This window comes from Ursus americanus, chromosome X, assembly GCF_024610735.1.
Source record: "Ursus americanus isolate L20-20 chromosome X, mUrsAme1.1.p, whole genome shotgun sequence".
Taxonomy (NCBI): domain Eukaryota; kingdom Metazoa; phylum Chordata; class Mammalia; order Carnivora; family Ursidae; genus Ursus; species Ursus americanus.
In genome coordinates, this window is record NC_142164.1 from 293,021 (window position 1) to 315,065 (window position 22,045).

Genomic DNA, 22,045 nt, shown 5'->3' on the forward strand with positions numbered 1-22,045 from the left:
ATCCTTATAATCAAAACGTTACAGTGGATCCTCATGATGTTAATACAAGGCTGCTGTAGGAAGCCTGTTGACAGTTGTCACTGACTTCATGTAGTGGTGGCAGAGTGACAGTATCAAACAGGCCATTTGCTTGCCTCAAACAGGTGCTAGAATCACTATCACTCCACCCTGCCCCAAAAAGAAAAAGATGACTTTCTTTTTCTTTTTAAAGATTTTATTTATTTGACACGGAGAGAGATACAGCGAGAGAGGGAACACAAGCAGCGGGAGGGGCAGAGGGAGAAGCAGGATTCCTGCTGAGCAGGGAGCCTGATGTGGGACTAGATCCCAGGACCCAGGGATCATGACGTGAGCTGAAGGCAGACACTTAACGACTGAGCCACCCAGGTGCCCCGAAAAAGATGACTTTCTAAGCATGAGCAGAAACAAATTCTGATATGTCCCTGTCTTAGTACATTCAGGCTGCTTTAAGTCCATTCAGGCTTATAAACAACAGACATGTATTTTTCACAGATCTTGGAAGTCCAAGATCAAGGCACCAGCCGATTTGATGCCTGATAAGGGCCTGCTTCCTGGTTCACAGATGGCTGTCTTGCTGTGTCTTCACATTCGGGAGTGGAGCGAGCAAGCTTTCCTGGGTCTGTTTAATAGAGGCACTAATCCCACTTGAGAGGGCTCCACCTCCATGAGCTAATCATCTCCCAAAGACCCCACCTCCAAATATCATCACCTTGGGTGTTAAGATTTCAACATGAGGGGCGCCTGGGTGGCTCAGTCCTTAAGTGCCGGCCTTCGTCTGCCTTTGGCTCAGGTCATGATCCCAGCGTTCTGGGATCGAGCCCCGCATCGGGCTCCCTGCTCAGTGGGAAGCCTGCTTCTCTCTCTCCCACTCCCCCTGCTTGTGTTTCCTCTCTCGCTGCCTCTCTCTCAAATAAATAAATAAAATCTTAAAAAAAAGAAAAGATTTCAACATGAATTTCTGGGAACACAAACATTCAGTCTATAACAGAGAGGATCCTTCCTTGCCTCTTTCAGCATGCTAGAAAAAGCCTACGTTGCCATTAATGGACTAACATAGGATAGTCTGTGATATTCAAATACCATCATTATTTGATACCAACTGTTCTTTTAAGCAGCACTCCCTAAAGTGTTTCTAGGAATTGCTGTAAAAGGGGAGACAAAAGGCTTCTGTGGTCAGATAAGTTTGGGGAATGCTAGGTTAGACATAAGTTAACAGGTTTCTCTTCTGTAAGACTTCAAAGCTTTCAATATGCTACTGTAAATTACGATTCTTTGAAAAGGACTACTGTATGCAGTACTTGCCAAAGGGTACCCACTTTGCAGACAGCACCTCACAGGGTGAACATTTCCCAGAGACTTGGAGAAATGCTGCCTTAAAGATGTTTGGTCCACAAATCAAGGTAACCATGCTATGTTCTCATGAAATCATTTAAATGAACTCTTGTGTTAATAGTGGAATGATTTAATAAAACATTTTACAACTATGTTTACATCATATACAAATGTAAATTACATTTAAAATTATCAATTGATAGCAGTGCTAGGATTTACATTAGGAATCACTATATGATCAAATACATTCTTTTCCTGTGCTTTTTGACAAAATTATTTTTATTCAGTTAACTACTCAAATTTCAGACTATTTTAAAATTTTTTTCCTAGGGTATACTATTTTACTTAGGACTTTTAAAGCTTCAAATAAATTGTTCCTTCCTATCTTTAAACTCAGTCCTGTCTCACTTAACATCTATTGGCAGACATCAATTTAAATCTGATTCTTCTCAGGGTGCCTGGGTGGCGCAGTGGTTAAGCATCTGCCTTCGGCTCAGGTCATGATCCCAGCGTTCTGGGATTGAACCCCACGTCAGGCTCCTCCGCTATGCACCTGCTTCTCCCTCTCCTACTCCCCCTGCTTGTGTTCCCTCTCTCGCTGGCTGTCTATCTCTGTCAAATAAATAAATACAATCTTTAAAATAAATAAAATAAATCTGATTCTTCTCAGCTATTATGACACACAGAAAAATAAAATAGGTATCAGAAAAGTTCAACATTCATCCAGTGTTTTTTATGGGTTAGGGACCACAGCACTGAATCTCAGTCTCTAGGGAGGAACTGGGAAGGTGAGAACTATGATCTCCTCTATTTTAGAGACTAAAAATTCTGGAAGTGAGCTAGTGGTGCTAAGTTTACTCACTTGGTTAACTAGCGACTAAAAGACCTCAGTGGAGAGGGTAATATGCTGGGCCACATCCCACTACTTTTCATCCCAAAACTTCAGCATCCATTGATGACAAAAGCTCCTGATCTGTCATTATGCTATGGTGACAACTCCCTTCCCTGCATCCACTCCACACAACTCCTAACATTTAATAAACTGTACATTTGTCTTTGGTATCTGGAAGGCATCTAAAGTTGTATGGCACTTAATTTAAAAGGCTTTAAGGGCCTGTTAAGTAGTCACTTGTTAACAGCAGAACTAAAACTTTTTTAGCACCAGGTTCCAACTCTGCTTCAGTGGTTCTCAACCTTGGTTGCTCATTAGAAACATACGAGGCATGTCAAAAACTCAGGCTGCCCAAAGGCACCCTAGGCCAGTGAAATCAGTCTCTAGGATGAGTGCCAGATGTCAGTAGTTTGTAAAATTCCACTGCTCTCAATCATCCTAACAGTATTTCTTACCATTTTAAATTCAGAAAGGTAGACAGTTTTGGTGAGTCAATAAGTCACAGGTCTTTTTTAAATGTGAAAAAAGTGCAACACTGTCAATTTTCTTTAGAAAAATAGTGCTCTTAAAATTCATGATTCCTTAAGAAGAACTAAACATCACAGAACATGATTTCTGGGAAATGAGGTCCAGGATAAGATATATATTTTTTGCCCAATTCTCCAAGAAATCACACTAACATTGTGTAAGCAAGTAAGAAGGCCCTGTACGTGGACTTCATGACAAAGAAACCAAGCTGGTAAGTTGGTGGAAGCAGCGGAGAGGGTAGCAGTCTAATTTTGCTTAAGGGTCCAAAACTGGCCTTAAGTGAGTTTCCTTCAGAAAAGAAACTGAGATGATCATGAAACATTAATGATACTCAGAAGTTTCAAATCCATCTCTATGCCATTTCTTCAAGCAGAGATTTATGGTATTTTCCAAAACTATAGAAAAGTAGAGGTTTCAAATAAGAGTCCAACCATTAGTCATGTCCATCTTGCTGACAAATGTCAAAAGGAAGGAGACAACATGCTTAAAATAGTTAACTATGCAGTAACTGCATTTTGATACCTTAAGCACCCACCCCAAAAGTATGTTAGCTCGTTCCTTCTAGAATACTGCTCTCCAACTTTATTCATGTCCTGTCTTCTGCCAGCATCCATGAGACAGTAACTGCCCAGGTCCAGTAAGGAGGGCTCTTACCAAGTGGTAGGACAGGTGGGGAAGTCAAGACCCCTGCTGTTTGATGAATGTCCCCAGGCTGAGTGGTAAGAGATTGGAGCAAACATGAGGTCCAGATGCGAAGCAGGAGGAAAATGTATGTTAAGACAACGACAATGACACTAATGACAATGAGGCTGCTCAGCAATGAGGACACAGAGCCTAACACTGGAGTCTAGTTTTTGAGCCTGACAGGGCAGCAGCTCTAAACTGAAAGCTGGACCCCCCCTCACCTGTCGTCTGACACCAGGGTGAACTTCAGGGAGAAGGAACTCAAGCATAATAGCTCTGCTGTAGTGGGCCCCATGTCCCAGTCCTGCCCAGTCCCATCACTGGAGCCAACAGTTGATCAAAGAGTGGCCCAGAGTCACAAGGGCACAGGAGGGGCCGTGGTGGCCCGGCAGGGGACACAAAGGGCGCAGTGGGGTGCACGGGGGCAGGGTGGCAAAGGGGAGAAAAGCCTTGCAGGTGTTCCAGCCACCAGGTGTGGATGTGTTACGTCACACAACTCAGTGTCACAGGAGTTTCTCCCAATTCAGGCCAACCTACAGGTAGAGAAGCCCCAGTGTGGTATTACCACACCCCTGTCAGCAGGGGGCGCCAACCCCCAACTCCCCCCGCCCCGGAACAGGTGGATACCTCTGTCACTCAAGGAAAAACTGGAGTCTCTTCAGCACCCCTACCACTAAAAAAGCAGCCCAGCACATTATTGGACCCTGGGTACTAGAGAAAAATACGTGCCTCACTAAACAGGTCTTGCTAATCAAATGAAAATGGTGCAGTCATGGGTGCAATTGCCTGGTCCTGGTATCTTGGTTTTACATGAAGGGCTGATTTTTAGTACCACACAGCCACAAGTGGTGGCCCTACTTGGTGGGCAGAACTCAGGACCATTCTCATGACAGCAGCATGGTGCCAATCTGCAATACTGACCTTAACCGTAAACTTCAGGGTCCCAGAAGCGCCAGCTTGGAAGAAACTTCAGCAGGAACCTACAGATTTTATTTCAGTCTTCTACCTATTACAACCTGCTGAAAGCTTATAATGACCTGCTAATGTCTGTTGTCATCGCTGATAGTCACAGGAAAAACAGATGGACATAAGGCAACTCCCATCCCACTAGAGAAGCATCCAATGGCCACTCTTCCTGTCACGCACCCCAAAGGGGCACAGGGCACGTCAGTTAAGTTTTACAGTCACCATTCCATTGGTCTGGGTGAATGACATGGGTCAAGTCATCAAAGAGCTGCAGCCTTGATTGCCATATATGACATAACCCGGGGACCCAAGCATCAGAAGAATGTAGAAAACTATGGAACAAATAACTCAGTGTCTTCAATAACTATATTGCAGGCCAAAAAAAAAAAAAGGAAAAGAAAAAGAACATACAAGATTAAAAGAGACTTACGAGACCATCTGAATGCAATGTGGGTAGACCTTATATGGATTTTGATTCAAACAAACCAAATGCAAAACACTTAAGAGACAGGAAATTTGAAAATTGGCTGAATAGTTGATGAGATTAAGGAACTATTATTAATTTTTTGGTATGATAGTAGACTACTATATTTATGATTTTTAAAAACAGTTCTTACCTTTTAGAGATACATACTGAAATATAATGAAATGATACATTTTGTATTTGTTTCAAAACTGATAAAACAAGCTATGATTTGATGATCATTGCAGGTGGGTGATAAATATATGAGGGTCACTGTACTTTTCTCTTAGATATGTTTGAAAGTTTCCATAATAAAAAGTGAAAACATTTTTTTAAGTTCTTACACAAAAATATGCAACACAGAGACTCATACCATTATGATTTGGGGATGGTTCATACATATTATAAGCAAAATAACTTATGCTGCCTTAAAATGAGGGGAAAAATGCAGATGGATGAATTCTAAAAAGTTCCACACGTCCATTGGTAGCTACAATTTCCAAATTCAATCCATTTTTCCCAAAATAAGTTAAAAGGCAAACATTTTAAAAGAAGGCCTTAAAAACATACATTTTGCAGAGATCACCTGCAAGTTTAAGAATTAATTCTAAGTTTTCTGCCTTCTCAGAACTCATAAAGTCTCAAAGAATTCTTTGGATTCTTTTCTGGATATGTTTATTATTATGAGGTCATTATTCATATATTCAACAAATCCTGAATACCTATTAAGTGCTCAGTTCTGTAGGTGTAGTGGTGAAGACAGAAGACTTACCCTCCAGAAGCAGATATTCTAGCTGAGGATGCAGACATGGTAACAGGCCATGACAACGAAATGTGCTAATATTCTAAGCATGTGTATGTGTGTCTATAAACTTTTATTTTAAAGAACAATTCTAAGAGTTGGGGCCATTGTGAGACAGCAGAACATTTGATGATGGAAATAATTTACTTCACACATGCTATCACTACTGTTCTCAATTATGAATGCCTGGAATGCCACCTCTTTAAAACTCTGGCTCAAATGTGAGGTATTTCATACCAACTAGATAAAGAAAGAGAATTGGCACAGAGGAACTACGGCTACCCCTAATGTTTTGACAAGAGGTAAATAATACTTCACATTTCAAAGCTTAAAACCTTTTCTATGAAATAAAAATCCAAGAGCTTCTTCCCTTTCCTACCTAAAGTCACTTATTCTACCATGAAAAAAAACCCTTTGGAAATAGCCATGAGCTGCTTTATGGTGGAAAACATCCCTGGATACTATGTTAATGTCCCTAAATGATTTACTAAGTTTGACCATCCGACGATGTTATCTATTAGTTGGTTTCCCACCAAACACAATACCTTTAGCTCAGCATATATACCTTTAGCACAAGTTCATTCCATATTCAGATTTTTCAATTATAGTGCTTATACTGCCATTTTTGTCAGGATAATTACAGCAGGAATATAAATAGCTCTCTTTCTGTAATCTAAAACCAACTAAAAAAGAAAGTAGACACCAAGATACCAAGTCTTTCATGCTTAAAGGCAAATGTATTCAGTTCCTTCCCATGCAGCACATAAGGTATCTCTATGCTTGCGATTTCTTTTCCAAATCAAGTCTGGGACAACCTTTGAGGATCCACTCATCCTCCAAGGCGAGCCATCTTATATAGCAGGCTCTGTTAAGTATCTTAGATGGGAGGGGGGAAAGGAACATTTCTGCTGACCTACAGATTAGTCAAGCGGGGAATGTGCTGGGAGAAGAGCTAATGTCTATGGTGTCTTCTGTTGCCATCAAGTTCACAATAGGGCCATATCAACTTGTACCGACAGATGCCTATAGAAGCCATTCAGAAGTCATGGAAGAAGAGGAGAAGCAGGAGAGACTTGATGTCCTATGATGGAGTGAAGAGGCTGCTGGTTGGAAAAAAACAGGAATAATGAAAGTGAAGTTGTCCTCCTTAGGATGCCATGCCAAGCAGAAAGCCTCCGAAAAATCCCCCAGTGACTAGAACGTTCTTCTTCACAAATGACACTACCTAGGAACAGAAGATAGCACAAATGGGTTATTTTGCTAGGGATATTATTATTAGGAATCAGATCTCTATTACCTATGCGATCTTAACAATGTCAATCCCCTCACCGCTGGGTCTCTGGGTCAAGATGGGAGCAGGGATGCTAGTGTGAAATGATAAAATTCAAGAGATGTTTTTGAAATGGGACTTTGATTGGATGACTGGCCACATGAGGGATGAGGAGAAGCCAAAGGCAAATCCTTGGAATCTGTCTTCAGTTATGTCTGTTAGAGAGCTAAGAAATCTGCCTGAGAGATCATTCAGGAACAGGAAAAGGACAGAGTTCATGGGGGAAGTTATGGTGAAAGAGTAAAGCTGTATTCAATAAACTAGTTACAGAGGCAATTCTCAGTTTCCAATTTCACTCCTTCGTTCTCTCTGACACCGCTTTCCAATCAAAGCTGCTCATTTTGAAGTCTCTCCTCCAAAATTTCTCTATCCATTCATCTTGTCCATCCATCAGACCATCTGTCCATCTACCCCACCCATCACCCTCTGAGGCCTCCTCTTGAGTAGAAGCTATATATTTGCATTCTCACACCTCACCACACCAAAGGATCATTAAAATAAAGATACCTTAAATTCACAAAAACTTCCACCTCCTCCTGTCCACTCATCTGCAGTTCAGAACATGCACTCAGCACCCCTGCCTCCTATGATTATGCTCTTTGAATTTCCATTTCAGAGAGAACTTATTAAGTGGGTCAGACTCCTTCTTTTTCCCAAGTACAACCATCACCTTAGACACTGTTCATTTAGACAACGTATCCAGGATCCTGGCCGAATCATTTCTTGAACTCAAGCACAGTGACTTCACGTCCCTGACCTGCTCCACTCTACTACCTCATCCTCCTGGGACTCTCTAGCACCCTTACTCCCACTATGCCTATGACTTCCTATGTCACTTCCACTGGTCCTCTGACTTGACTGGACTCCACATTTTCCTACTTGAGGTATTGTCTTTTGCCATCTACCATCAGGGGGAATGAAAAAAAATCATACAAATTCCTGAAATAACTGTTTTCATTCATTATCTTTACTTTCTTACTTCCTACTCATTCCTCAACTTGCTACAGTTTGGCTTTCAACTCCACCGCCCCCCTAAAACTGTTGTCAATGAGGTCACCAATGACTTTATTGCTAAACACTTAATTTGCCATCCTCATTCCCTGGCTTCCCAAGTAACAGCATGGGCTCTGAGACGGGAACCAGCCACTATCCCTGGGGCCTGTGACAGTGCCAGGCCACGAATAGGAATACAAAACTTTGTGGAATGAACCAATTCCAAACCTTTTGGTTAGTTTATGACAAGTTCCCTCTGTGACTCAATAGTTAGTTTTACTCAAACATCAACCATATACTGTTTATTATATATACTTCCTATGGCATTAAAGAAGTTTTCAACAATCATGTATGTATTACTTCTGTAAACATGTGAATAGTCAAAGTTTTGGCAAAATGAAAAGAGAGTCACTTTTATAACCCTGAGCTTGAGGCATGGGGACAGCACTCCTGGGCCCCCAAAGATGCCACCTTCCACTCTGGGCAAAGGACCAGCTTTGCCTGCCACCCACCACCATAGAGGGACTGCCATTATGTACTTGGCAAGGTGGACTTATCTGTTCCACATTTTCTAATCTGCTAAGTCATCTATCACTTACCTATCTGCTTTTCAACTTCCAAAAACTTGCTGACATTTCTTGTCTTCTGGTATTTTTCTCCTGTTCTCTTGGTCCTTATGGGTTTAACCTCTTTTATTTTGTTGCCATCATCTGGCACTATTTCAAGGACAAGGCCTGTTTCAATTTACATCTAAATCCCTCTTCTGCACTTATTCCATCCTTTTCTCTGTTAATCCAGAACACCACTGCTCCAGGCCTTACCTTCTTGACACCTTGATCCTAGTTTATTTCTCCCCACTTCAGTGCACTTATTTATTTGGCACATTTAACATATTTCCAAAGGTAATAAAGTAGCAATATTCTTTTTAAAAGGAAGGACTTCTCCTGTCCCTCCCAAGTACCAGCCAATATAACCTAACCTGGTTTTATGTGTTAGAGCAGGGATTAGCAAACTATATAGTCTGTAAACCAAATCCAGCCAGCTGCCTATTTTTAAATAAAGTTTCATTGCAACACAGCCACACTTGTCTACATACCGTCTATGCCTGTTTTCATGCTACATGGTGGATTTCGGTAGTTGTGACAGACATCACAGGGCCTACAAAGCTGGAAATACTTATCATCTGGCCTCTTACCAAAAAAAAAATGTTGCCAACCTCTGACCTAGACGTTCCTGCTAGTTATATGTACATGTAAAATATGGACATTTCAGAGCGTGTGCATAGAGACAAAGTATGATTTAAAACCATCCACATCCCACTTGCTGCAAGAACTAATTTAAGGCATGACCAATCCACATATGTAAATGTATCATTTTGCATTCTCACTCACTGATAAAAGTCACCAATACTTCAATTACCCAGCTTTAAAAAAAATGCCTCTAAGGTGAAGATATTCCATCCAAGGCTGACATATTGGTGTGTTTACCCCATATGTCTCACCTCCTCTGCTTTGCTTTTGACCTCTGTAGATATCTGGTTGCTCTTACGGATCTTCAACTGTTCCTTGGCTTTCTTCATGTCCTTCTCTACTCGCTGCCAGTCAACCTTGATGTACCCAGTATGGTTTGCAAGCTATAGTTTCAATAATGACAGCAAAAAATAAGAAACATAGGCTTGTTATTTCTGTTCATTATGATTAAATCACTGAAGTACATTATCAAAAACCATTCTCACTTTCCATTTCTTGAGACATTTGCCATCAAGTTCATTGCATGACAATGACATTCACTCCATATCTACTCAGTATCCACCCAACATGTAAGGCCCTATGCCTGATGCCAGATCAACAGACTGGCCTTCAATGACTGCTGGCAATTCTTTCACTCTTATTTATACTCTTATCCCTCTCTACAAAAGTTTTAAGTTAGCTTAGAAATATAAAACGGTAAGAAGAAAACCAGAATTGAAAGTCAAGATATTAAGGTGAAAAAACCTTACAGCCAACATAATCACTGTTGGCTCAAAAAGAAATATTCTAGTACATGGCCCCACAGAGATTTCTCAGGAGCAACTTCATATAAGGGGTACTGAGGGACACGCATCCAAATATATGTATAGAATATGCCCACTTCCCTTCATGAAGACAGCAGGCACAAACACTAAAACTCAGTGAAAATAATTTCACTGAGAATGTGTGAATAGGATAAAACTGATTTAATTATGTTATTTTCTGATAGATTAATGTTATCCAAGAGATACCGAAGAGACTCATTACAGCCCATCAATCAATCTTCTATCAATATCACTTCTCTCCACCAAACTTTTGGTAAGTCATATCTATCTGAATTTCTCAAAATATCTAAAACTGAAACTCTTCTCTCTACAGTCTCCTCCTGCATTGTTGCTCTTCCTCTAGTTCCTATTATAGTTAATGGCACCACCAACTAATTAGTCACCCAAACCAGGATGGAGAAAATATTTGCAATACAGGTAATAAACAAAACATTACTACTCATAAAAAGTGAAATTCTTCTCCAGATCAGAAAGGAAGGAGCCAAATTTTTTCTATTCGTAGACATGTCTGCTCTACATAATCTCAAAGAATTCAACCAAAAAATGAACAAGAACTCCTATATCTAAACAGTGAGTTTAGGCTGGCAGCACGGAGGCCACACAATGCCTGCAGTTCCTGCAGAAGACATGAACCAGCAGGAGTTCGTCAGCTGGGGAAGCTGGGGAGCTCTGGCAGCCTTCCTCAAAAAGTCTGGGAAGCTGAAATTCCCTGAATGGGTGGACACTGTCAGGCTGGCCAAGCATAAAGAGCTTGCTCCCTATGATGAGAACTGGCTCTACACACGAGCTGCTTCCACGGCATGGCACCTGCACCTCTGGGGCAGTGCTGGGGTGGGCTCCATGGGGGTATCAGAGAAATGGGGTCATTCCTGGCCACTTCAGCAGAGGTTCCAAGAGCATGGTCCGCAGGGTCCTCCAAGCCCTAGTGGGGCTGAAAATGGTAGAAAAGGACAAAGATGGGGGTCGTGAACTGACATCTCATGGGCAGAGGGACCTGGTTAGAATTGCTGGACAGGTGGCAGCTGCCAACAAGAAGCATTAGAACAAATGCTGGGTTAATAAACTGCCTCATTCATAAAAAAAAAGAAAAAAGGGAGTTTCAAAAAAGTGAGTTTAGCAAGGTTGCAGAATGTGTAAGATTAACACACAAAATCAATTGTATTCTTTTTGCTAGCAATCGAAGCAACTGGAAATGGAAATAAAATTTATGATTTATAATAACTGTAAAATAAATACTAGATACAAATCTAAACAAAAATCTTATAGGGTCTGCATGCTGAAAACCACAAAATGCTGAAGAATTTAAAGATGACCAAATAAATGGAGAGACAGGCCCTATACATGGAATTGAAGACTTGAAATGATGTCCAATTCTTTCCAAGTTGAGCTACAGAGTTCCTGAAATCACAATCCCAGCAGAATGCTTTGCAGATATACAAACAAGCTGGTTCTAAAATGTGCACAGAAAGGCAAAAGAACTAGAACAGCCAAAATAATTTTGAAAAAGAAAACACAGTTGGAGGAATCGTACTACCTGATTTTAGGATTTACTATAATGCTACAGCAATGAAGATGACAGCGTGATACTGGAGAAGGGACAGACACACAGATTAACAGGACAAAATAAAAAGTACAGAAACAGATAACCCAATTTAAAAAATGGACAAAAGACCTGAATAGACACGTTGCCAAAAAGGCTATTGGATAGCAAATAAGCATATGAAAAGATGTTCCATATTATTAGTTGTATCATTCTGAGTCCAACTGGAAGACAGGCTTGGGACTGAAGGTGAGTGGTCAAGAAAAGACACAGTGTAACTGAAGGTATAAGGTATCTAGGAATGAAATCAAGGCACAGTGTAGAACATGTATATGAAAAAACATTTGAAGGTCTATGCAAAGACATTAAAGACCTAAATAAATGGAGAGAAAGCACGTATTCACAGACGACTCATTATCACAAAAGATATTAATTCTTCCCATATTTACCTATATGGTTCCCATGCAATTCCAATCAAAATTTCAACAGAATTTTTAATTTTTTATAATAATATTTTTTATAATATTATGTTAGTCACCATACAGTACATCCCTGGTTTTTGATGTAAAGTTCCATGATTCATTACTTGCGTATAACACCCAGTGCACCATTTTTTAAAATAACTGACAAGCCTGTTCTAAAATTTATATAGACGAGCAAAAAGTATAAAAGTAGCCACAGCACTCCTGAAGGGTATGTGGAGGAACCTGTACTACCAACTATCAAGGCTTAGTAAAGGTAGACAGTTGATCAGTGAAACAGAACAGAGAAACTAGAATCCAGTCCAGACATATATGGATTAATAAATGATAAATGCCACACTACAAATATTGGGGAAAGGAAGACATTCACTAAATGCCGCCAGGACAATTATCAGTATGAAAGAAAGGAAACTGGATCCCTACGTCAAATGACATCATGCCTACCAGCCACCCTCATCCCTCTGGTGACCAACAGCATGAGTGCACAGCATTGACTCCCCAGGTCCCACCCACCTCCCCCAGCAAGGAGGCATCCCTGTACTCCTTGAATATCTGATTCATGCAATACCAGAATCCCATTCTGAGAATCTTTCCTGGTGATACTTCCAGTACCAATTGCTTCTGTCAGTCAGGCCCCCAAAAGAAACAGGGTATACTCAGATTAAGATATTTTCTAATGTATATAAATATCAAATCACTATGTTATACTCCTGAAACTAATACTGTATGTCAATTATACTTCAAGTGAAAAAAGTTTAAGGTGAAAGAAAAAAGATGTTTCAAAGCAACATAAACATATTTACAAAGTCAAGTCTGGAGCAGAGTGTAGGGAAAACCACAGGGAGAGAGGACTGTGGGTCTACCAGCAACAGAGCTGTCACAGCACTTCTGCCTGAAGGGGTGAGAGGAAGGAAAGATTACTGCAACCCGGAAGGACAGGGAAAGGCATGAGGAAGGCCCTCGCCTTGCAGGGAGTCTGACCTGCCAGAAACAGAGAGGGGCCCAGGCCCGACCCAGTCTGCTGTGCTTATCTAGTGCCAGTCACCTCCTGCCTGTAACTACATGAGACCTGCAGTCACAGGCACCCACCTTACCCTCTCCAAATTCCTGACCCACAGAAACTGTGAGAGATAATAAAATGATGGTTATTTCGAGGTTAGGTTTTGAGGGAATTTGTTGTGTGGCAATACTATACCCAACTCGCCCCAGCCCTGGCCACCACCCCAGCCTGTCAGTCACCAGTCTCCTCCTCCCACACATTTAACTTTCACCTGGCCCATCTGGGAAACTCACTCCACCTGCGGTTCGAACATAGAACTTACCCTGCTAAAATGAGGACTGCCAACTGTAGGAGACAAAGAGCTATAGATTCAGAAACTATAGCACAATTCAACAAGTTATGGCTCCTACAGAGCAGTGGTTCTCAAACTCTGCTCCACATTAGAATCACCTCAGGAGTTTAAAAATACTTAGATGTGGGGGCGCCTGGGTAGCGCAGTGGTTAAGCATCTGCCTTCGGCTCAGGGCGTGATCCCGGCGTTATGGGATCGAGCCCCACATCAGGCTCCTCTGCTATGAGCCTGCTTCTTCCTCTCCCACTCCCCCTGCCTGTGTTCCCTCTCTCACCGGCTGTCTCTATCTCTGTCGAATAAATAAATAAAAAAAATCTTTAAAAATAAAAAAATAAAAAAAAATACTTAGATGTGAGGGCACCTGGGTGGCTCAGTCAGTGAAGCATCTGCCTTCAGCTCAGGTCAAGATCCCAGGGTCCTGGGATGGAGCCCCACATTGGGCTCCTCACTTGGTGGAAAGCCTGCTTCTCCCTCTCCCTCTGCCTGCCACTCGCCCTGCTTGTGCTCTCTCTCTCTGTCAAATAAATAAATAAATTCTTTAAAAAAATACTTAGATGTGCAAGAACACCTTCCACCTACGATACAAGTGGGGAGGGTATGAGGTAGGCTCCAAGCATTAGTGTTTATTTTAAAACTCCTTAGGTAATTCCAACATGGAGTCAAGTTTGCAAAGCAATGCTACAGTGCAGCCTCAGAGAACCAATACCTAGTAGTTTTGAAATAAAAAGACAAGAGGACATCGGACTGGACTGTCATTTAGCCCTCATTTCTCACTGCTCTGGGATCAAAGTCCCCTATGTAAAATAAATCATATCATAGGGCATTTGCATAACACTTCATATTTTTGAAATCATATTTGTTTAATATTTCAACGGGTCTTAAAAACCCTGTAAGGGAGCTATGATAAGGAATATATACTATGTCCCCATGTTACAGATTACAAAACAAAATGTGACTACCAACTGATGAAATTTGATTCAAATGGTCACTAGCATTTCAAATAGTACTGAAAAGAAGTGCAAAAGCTATTCTAGTGTAATATAGCCGAGACTGTATTACAGCTCCTCATACCACATTCCTATCGGGCAAGGGGGATTTCCAAACATCTAGGAATATTTCACATACAGACCTGAAGGAGAAAAAATCCACCTCCCACAGCTGTTGCAGCCAACTTTCCAACCTTCTGGAATATGAAACCCGTGCACCTACAAAAACCAAACCAACGTCAGAGAAGTTGACAGGCTGTCAAATGCACACAAACATGCACTTCTAACAATGTTCAGATTCTACTTACCTTGGAATGATCCAGCTCTTTCCCACTCTTAGATGATATAAGCAGAAACCAGAGGCTCTGAACTCAGAAAGACCCTGATTCAAATTTTGGCTCTACCACAATTTTGTGGTCTTGAGCAAATCCCTTAAAGCTTTCAGGTTGCACTTTAATTTTTTAAAAAGACTGATTGATTGATTGATTGACTGGAGAGAGAGAGCACGAGCGGGGGGCAGGGGGGCAGATGGACAGGCAGACTGCCAAGAAGGGATCCCAGGACTCCGGGATCATGACCTGAGCTGACAGAAGACTCTTAATCCACTGAGCCACCCAGGCAGGCACCCCTGGGTTGCATTTTAGAAGATGACTCTGGCTACACTGTGGAAAAGGGATTCCAGGGGAAAGCATAAAGGCAAATATCCTCCTAGGAAATTAACAAACATGAGGGGACCCCCAAACTCTGCAAACTAGTAAGTGGCTTTGGCAAGACTGCAGTATAAAAGAGCAATATACAAAACTCAATTGTGTTTCTATGTATAAGCAATGAACAATTAGAAACTGAAATTTAAAAATACCATTTACAATAGTATCAAAAATAAGAATGAGCAAGACCTACAAAGCATTGCTAAGAGAAATTAAAAGAAACCTAAACATGGTTTATGGATCAATGCAATCCCAAAATCTCCTCAGGTTTTTTGTAGAAATTGGCAGCAAGCTTATTCTAAAATTCATATGAAAATGCTGTGTACCCAGAACAGTCAAATCAACTTTAAAGAAGAACAAAGTTGTAAGACTTACCTGATTTCATGACTTATTTTAAAGTTATAGTGATCAGGGGCGCCTGGGTGGCTCAGTTGGTAAGCATCTGCCTTCCACTCAGGTCATGATCCCAGGGTCCTGGGATCGAGCCCCCCATCGGGCTCCTCCTCTGGGAGCCTGCTTCTTCCTCTCCCACTCCCCCTGCTTCTGTTCCCTCTCTCACTGGCTGTCTCTATCTCTGTCAAAGAAATAAATAAAATCTTAAAAAAAAAAATAAAGTTACAGTGATCAAAACAGTGTGATACTAGCACAAAGACTGACAAATCCACTTAACAAAGAGTTCAGGGCCGCCTGGGTGGCTCAGTCAGTTAAGCATCTGACTCTTGATCTCAGCTCAGGTCTTGATCTCAGGGTCGCGGGTTTAAGCCCCACACTGGGCTCCACACTGGGCATGGAGCCTACTGAAAAACTAAAACTAAAAATACTTAAAAAAAAAACAAAACAAGGAGTTCAGAAACAGGGGCACCTGGATGGCTCAGTCAGAAGAGCATGTGACTCTTGATCTCAGGGTCATGAGTTTGAGCCCCACATTGGGGATAGAGATTACTTAAAAATAAAATCTTAAAAAAAAAAAGAGTCCAGAAACATACATATAGTCAACTGGTTTTTGACACAGGTGCAAAAGCAATTCAGTGTAGAGAAGTATAGTCTATTCATCAAAACATGTGGGCACAATTAGGTATTATGCAAATAAAGAACTTGGATTCCTACCTTGCAACATATACAAAAAGTAAATCAAAATGAATCATGGACCTAATGAAAAATCTAAACCTATATATCATCTAGAAGAAAACATATTAGAAAATTTTAAGTGATCCTAGATTAGGAAAATATTCCCAGACATGACAACAAAAGCTAGAGCTACAAAGAAAAAGAGTTGATAAATTACATTTCAAGGTTCAGAACTTCTGTTCTTTACTGTTAAGAGAATAAAAAGCTATAGAGTAGAAGAATATATTTGAAAATCACATATCTGATATAAAACTTATATCTGGAATATATAAAGAACACTCATAACTCTGTAATGAGAAAACCAACATCCCAATAAAAATACGGAGAAAAGATCTGAACAGATACCTCATCTAAGATAGATGGATGGCAAAAATAAGCCCATGAAAAGATGCTAATATCATTAATCATTAGGGAAATACAAATTAAAGCCACAATGAGATACCACTTTATACCCACCAGGATGGTTGTAATCAAAAAACCGTAATGCCCAAGTGTTACTGAAGATGTGGAAAAACCGGAACCCTCATACATTGCTGGTAGAGGTATAAGATAGTACGGGCATTTTATTTTTTTTTAAGGATTTTATGTATTTATTTGACAGAGAGAGACAGCGAGAGAGGGAACACAAGCAGGGCCAGAGGGAGAGGGAGAAGCAGGCTTCCCACTGAGCAGGGAGCCCGATGGGGGGCTCAAGCTCAGGACCCTGGGATCATGACCTAAGCAGAAGGCAGACACTTAATGACTGAGCCACCCAGGTGCCCCAGTACAGGCATTTTAGAAATGTGCATGTCAGGTTCTTACGAAGTTAAAGCATTCCACCTATAATCCCCAGCCATACTATTTCTAGGTATTTACCCAAAAGAAATAAAAGCATATGTTCACAGAGACTTATACACAAATGTTCATAGCAGTTTTAGCCCCAAAGTGGAAACAAACCAATATCCATCAAAGATAAATGGATAAACAAAATAGTTCATCCACACAATGGACTACAACTACTCATCAAGGAAAAGGAATGAACTACTGATTAAAAAAAAAAAAAACAGCACAGATGAACCTCAAAATTAGTATGCTAAGCAGAAGAAAGCAGCCAGACAAAAAAGAACACATACTGTATAATTCCATTAATATATAATTCTAGAAGATGCAAAGTAAGCTATAGTGATAGAATCCAGATCAGTGATTGCTGGGGGCATAAAAGGAATTATGAAGAGGTTCAAAGAATCTTTTAGAGTGATGGATGTGTTCATTACCTTGACTGTGGTAATAATTTATGGGTGTGTATATGTCAAAATTTATCAAATTGCATATTTTTTAAAGATTTTATTTATTTGATAGAGAGTGATAGCACAAGCAGGGGGAGGGGCAAAGGGAGAGGGAGAAGCAGACTCCCCGCTGAGCAGGGGAACAGGGAGCTTCAGTCCCAGGACCCTGGGATCATGACCTGAGCTGAAGGCGGATGCTTAACCGATTGAGCCACCCAGGCGTCCCTCAAATTGTATACTTTAAACAAGTGTAGCTTATGATAAGCCAATTTATTTATTAAACTTTTAAAAAATAATAAAGAATAGCCAAGAAATTCCTGAAAAACAAAATGGCAGTTATACACACACACACACACACACACACACACACACAGATGCCTGACATATAACAGAGGGAGTGCAGCAGAGTAGTGGGGAAAGGGTAACTTCTGCAATAAACTGAGTTGGGGCAACTGGGTATTCCACGTGAAAAAAAAAAGGAATCTATCACACACTAAACACAAAAAACAATTCCAGGTAGATTTATAAATGTAAATGTGAAAGGTAAAGCAATAAAGTTCTAGCATATGGGGTAGGCAAAGATTACTTAAACAGGACACAAAAATTACTAATCATTAAGGTAAAGATGAATAAAACTGACTATATTAAAAATAAGATCAGTTCATCAAAAGACACCAAAAGGCAAATGAAAAGACAATCACAGAATGCAGAATGAGTGAAAATATCTGTAAAATGTAAACCAACAAAGGACTCCCATTCAGAATATATAAAGAACTCTTATAACTCAGTAAAGAATGACAACAGAAAAATTACAAAGGATTAAAAATGAGACTTTATCAAAGAAGAGATCCAAAATGTCAAGAAACATATGTAAAAGTTATTCAGGAAAATGTAAATGAAAGCCATGTGAGATACCACTATCAGACCAGCAAAACTTTAAGTCTGGTAATATCAAGCGCTTACAAGAATGTAGAGCATCAGGAACACTTAATCCTTGCTGGGACGGTAAACTGTTACCACCACTTTTGGAAAGCAGTTTGACATTACCCAGCAAAGCGGAAGATACTTCTATCCGATGACCTAGCAATTCAACTCCTAGGTATAGACCATACAAAAATGTGCGTATTACACTCCAGGAAATTTATACAGTGTTCGTATCAGCATTGTTTAAGTTAGCCAAAAACTGAATCAACTCAAATGTCAGTCATCACCTGGAAAAAAATACTGTGGTATATTCATGCAATGAAATTCTGTCTACAAATGAAAACAAAAAAACTACAACTACACACAAAACAAATTGAGCAAAAAAGGTAAGAGTCAAAAGAATACACATAATTGCATTTATTTAAAGTTCAAAAGCCAGTAAACTGTAGTATATTATTTACTGATAGAATTGGTGTTAAAACTACAAAGAAAAGCAAAGAAATAACTGCATAATAATCAGTACGGCATTTATCTCTAGAGTTCTTGGGGTGTTAGTCACATTTTCTTAACCTGTGTGGTTGTTACATAGGTGTCTGCTCTATATGTATTCATCAAAATGTACAAACATTATATGTACTGTTCAGTATTTATATTATCTTGTACAACATTTTTAAATGTAAAAAGTATACATGAGATTGACGCATTATATATTCCTCACTAAATCTGCTATTAAACTTTTGAATTTATTACAAATGAAGCCATAAGCTATGTCACAATTGAGGAAGTTATTATCTAACATAGTACGTGGCTAGCTCCTAGTTAAACCACTTTCTATCTATATGGCCCTGGGCCTTTTGAGCCTTAATTCCTATAAAATGAGCATGATTACAGTACCAATTTCAGAGCTGTTGTGAGAAGGAAATGAGATATCTATATAAATAGTAAAATATTTGTGTATTTTTGTGTTCTCTACTTCTTGGTATGGAGAAAAGTGAACTCTTGTATACTCTTGATGGAATTGTAAATTGGTACAACCAATTCGTGAAAAACAATATGGAGGTGTCTCAAAAAATTAAAAATAGGGTGCCTGGGTGGCTCAATCAGTTAAGCATCTGCCTTCAGCTCAGGTCGTGATCCTGGGGTCCTGGGACTGAACCCCGTGTTGGGCTCCCTGCTCAGTGGGGAGTCTGCTTGTCCCTTTCCCTCTGCCATTCCCCGTCTTGTGCTCTCTGGCTCTCTCTCTCTCTCTGTCAAATAAATAAATAAAATCTTTTTAAAAATTTTTAAAAAATTAAAAACAGAACTATAAGATCCAGCAATTCCACTTTGGGGAATATATCTAAAGGAAATAAAAACACTAACTCAAAAAGATACCTGGACCCCCACATTCATTGCAGCACTATTTCCAATAGCCAAGTCATGGAAACAACCTAAGCGTATATCAATGGATGAATGGATAAACATGTGATATATATACATACACACACCACACACACCATGGAATATGATTCAGCCATAAAAAAATGAACTCCTACCATTTATGACAATGTGGATTGACCCTGAGCACATTACGCTGAGTGAGAAGTCAGACAAAGAAAGACAAATACTGTATGATGTCAGTCAATAATATGCAATCTGAAACAAACAAACACAAAACTCATAGAAAAAGTGATCAAATTTGTGGTTACCAGAGGCAGGGGGTTGGGGGAGGGAGAATTAGATGAAGGTGGTCAAAAGGTACAAACTTCCACTTAGAAGTATTAGGGAGGTAACGTACAATGTGATGACTACAGATACTACTGCTGTATGGTATATAAGAAAATGGTTAGGAGAGTAGATTCTGAGAGTTCTCATTACGAGAAGAAAAATTTTTTCTTCTTTTTTTTATTGTATGTGTATGAGATGATGAATGTTCACTAAACCTATTGTGGTAATCATTTCACAATATATGTAAGTCAAACCATCATGCTGTATCCCTTAAACTTATACAGTGATGTATATTTATTTCTCAATAAAACTGGAAGAAAAATGAGGACAGACAATCCAGTGCCAATTTCAGAGTTGTTGTGAAAAGGAAATGAAATATATAAATACTCAAAACAGTGCCTGGCATATAATAAATACTATGTTTAGATGAATGCTACACATTAAGTGATCAATTTCACAAAAATTCATGTGTTTTTATTAGTTAAGGAGATGGTTCCTGTAACTGCAATACTACATCATGCAAAAAAAGACACTGGACATCTTTCTCATCACTTACCATCCAGTGACACCTCCAATTAACAGCTGGGTTGCCACGCTATATTTTTCAGCTGAGGGCCCAGATTCCTGCCCAAACAGCTTGCGCCACCATGGCTGCTTTTTAGCAAATTCTGCAAGGTCCAGTGACTCAAACTTTCCCTCAAAGTTTCCTACAAGAATTAAGATACTGAATAAGAAAATATTTACTTTTACAATAAATCACAATTCTTAACTAGATTAAGAGATTTTTAAGGAAATGGGTATTGTAGTAAGAACCTGCAAATATTATTCTATTTTAAATGGCAAATTAACTCTGAAACTGTGGCTAGTGACTTGAAACTCAGACTAAGATCTACAAATAATATCTGTCTTAGAGAAAAAAAATTACTAGACAATTTAGAATTAGTATTCTAGTTCTTCTCAAATTTAAAAACAACCAATGGATGTACAAAACCTGATAGTAATAATAATGTATCCTAAATGAAATGGATTATCTTCATTTGCCTCTCCTTTTCAAGAATACCTCAATACTATTTAGCCCACAAATTCACAAACTCTTGCCACTATATGGATCTCCACTGACAATAAAGATAAAAGGTAATGTTCAATTAAGCTGCTACTATTTACCAGGCAATGTGCTAAACAATAAACATGTATACCTAATTAAATCCACAGAACACAGTAGGTACAAAACAAGGTACTATTTATTAACCCCACTTTATAATTAAGAAATGGAGGCTCAGAAGTTAAGTGATTTGCCCAAGAACGGAAAAATAGTTAACAAAATGTCTAATCCCTTTCTTTGTGGGAAGATAATATAGGGATAAACACTGCAGAGAGAAAGTGAAGATGACTGAAATTAATGGAGATATATACTTTGTTTTGGAAGGCAATATTTTTAAGATGTTCATTCTCTCCATCTCCATCTATAGACTCAATGCCATCCCAGTCAAAAAGTACATTTTTATCTAGAAATTGAGAAGCTGGTTCTAAAATTTATATGGAGATGCAAAGGACTACCTAGAGTAGTGTTCCAGTTACTATGGCAAATTACCCCAAAACTTCATAGAGCCAAACAATAATTTGTTATACTCTTAGATTCTGTGGATCAGGATTCACACAGCATATAGCATTACAAGCCATTCCTATTCCATGATGTTTGAGGATTCAGCTGGAAGACTGACAGGCAGAAGGTCTGGAATCATCTTCTACATTCACATATACAGGCTGCCTCTCTACGTGAGTTAATTTGGACTTCATTACAGCAAGGTGCCTAGGCTCAAGGGTGCATCCCAAGGGAGGCAGTGAGAGAGCAGGGAGGAGCTTGGGGGC

At 39.7% G+C, this 22,045-nt stretch overlaps 1 protein-coding gene and 1 pseudogene across 2 annotated transcripts in view; one reads left to right on the top strand and one right to left on the bottom strand.

The window, feature by feature from the left end:
• Positions 1-22,045, bottom strand: part of FUNDC2 (FUN14 domain containing 2) — a 35,213-nt gene that overhangs the window by 10,685 nt on the left and 2,483 nt on the right. Inside the window, exons 2-5 of one of the 2 annotated variants that reach the window (XM_045788971.2) lie at positions 20,733-20,883; positions 14,589-14,664; positions 9,513-9,644; positions 6,406-6,913 (exon numbers count right to left, since the gene is read on the bottom strand). In XM_045788971.2, the coding sequence (XP_045644927.1) occupies positions 6,836-6,913; positions 9,513-9,644; positions 14,589-14,664; positions 20,733-20,883 (437 nt within the window). In that variant the 3' untranslated portion in view covers positions 6,406-6,835. Of the gene's footprint in view, positions 1-6,405; positions 6,914-9,512; positions 9,645-14,588; positions 14,665-20,732; positions 20,884-22,045 lie in introns of those variants that run through there. The other variant, XM_045788970.2, reaches the window with a different exon arrangement.
• Positions 10,689-11,177, top strand: LOC123786666 (small ribosomal subunit protein eS19 pseudogene; annotated as a pseudogene).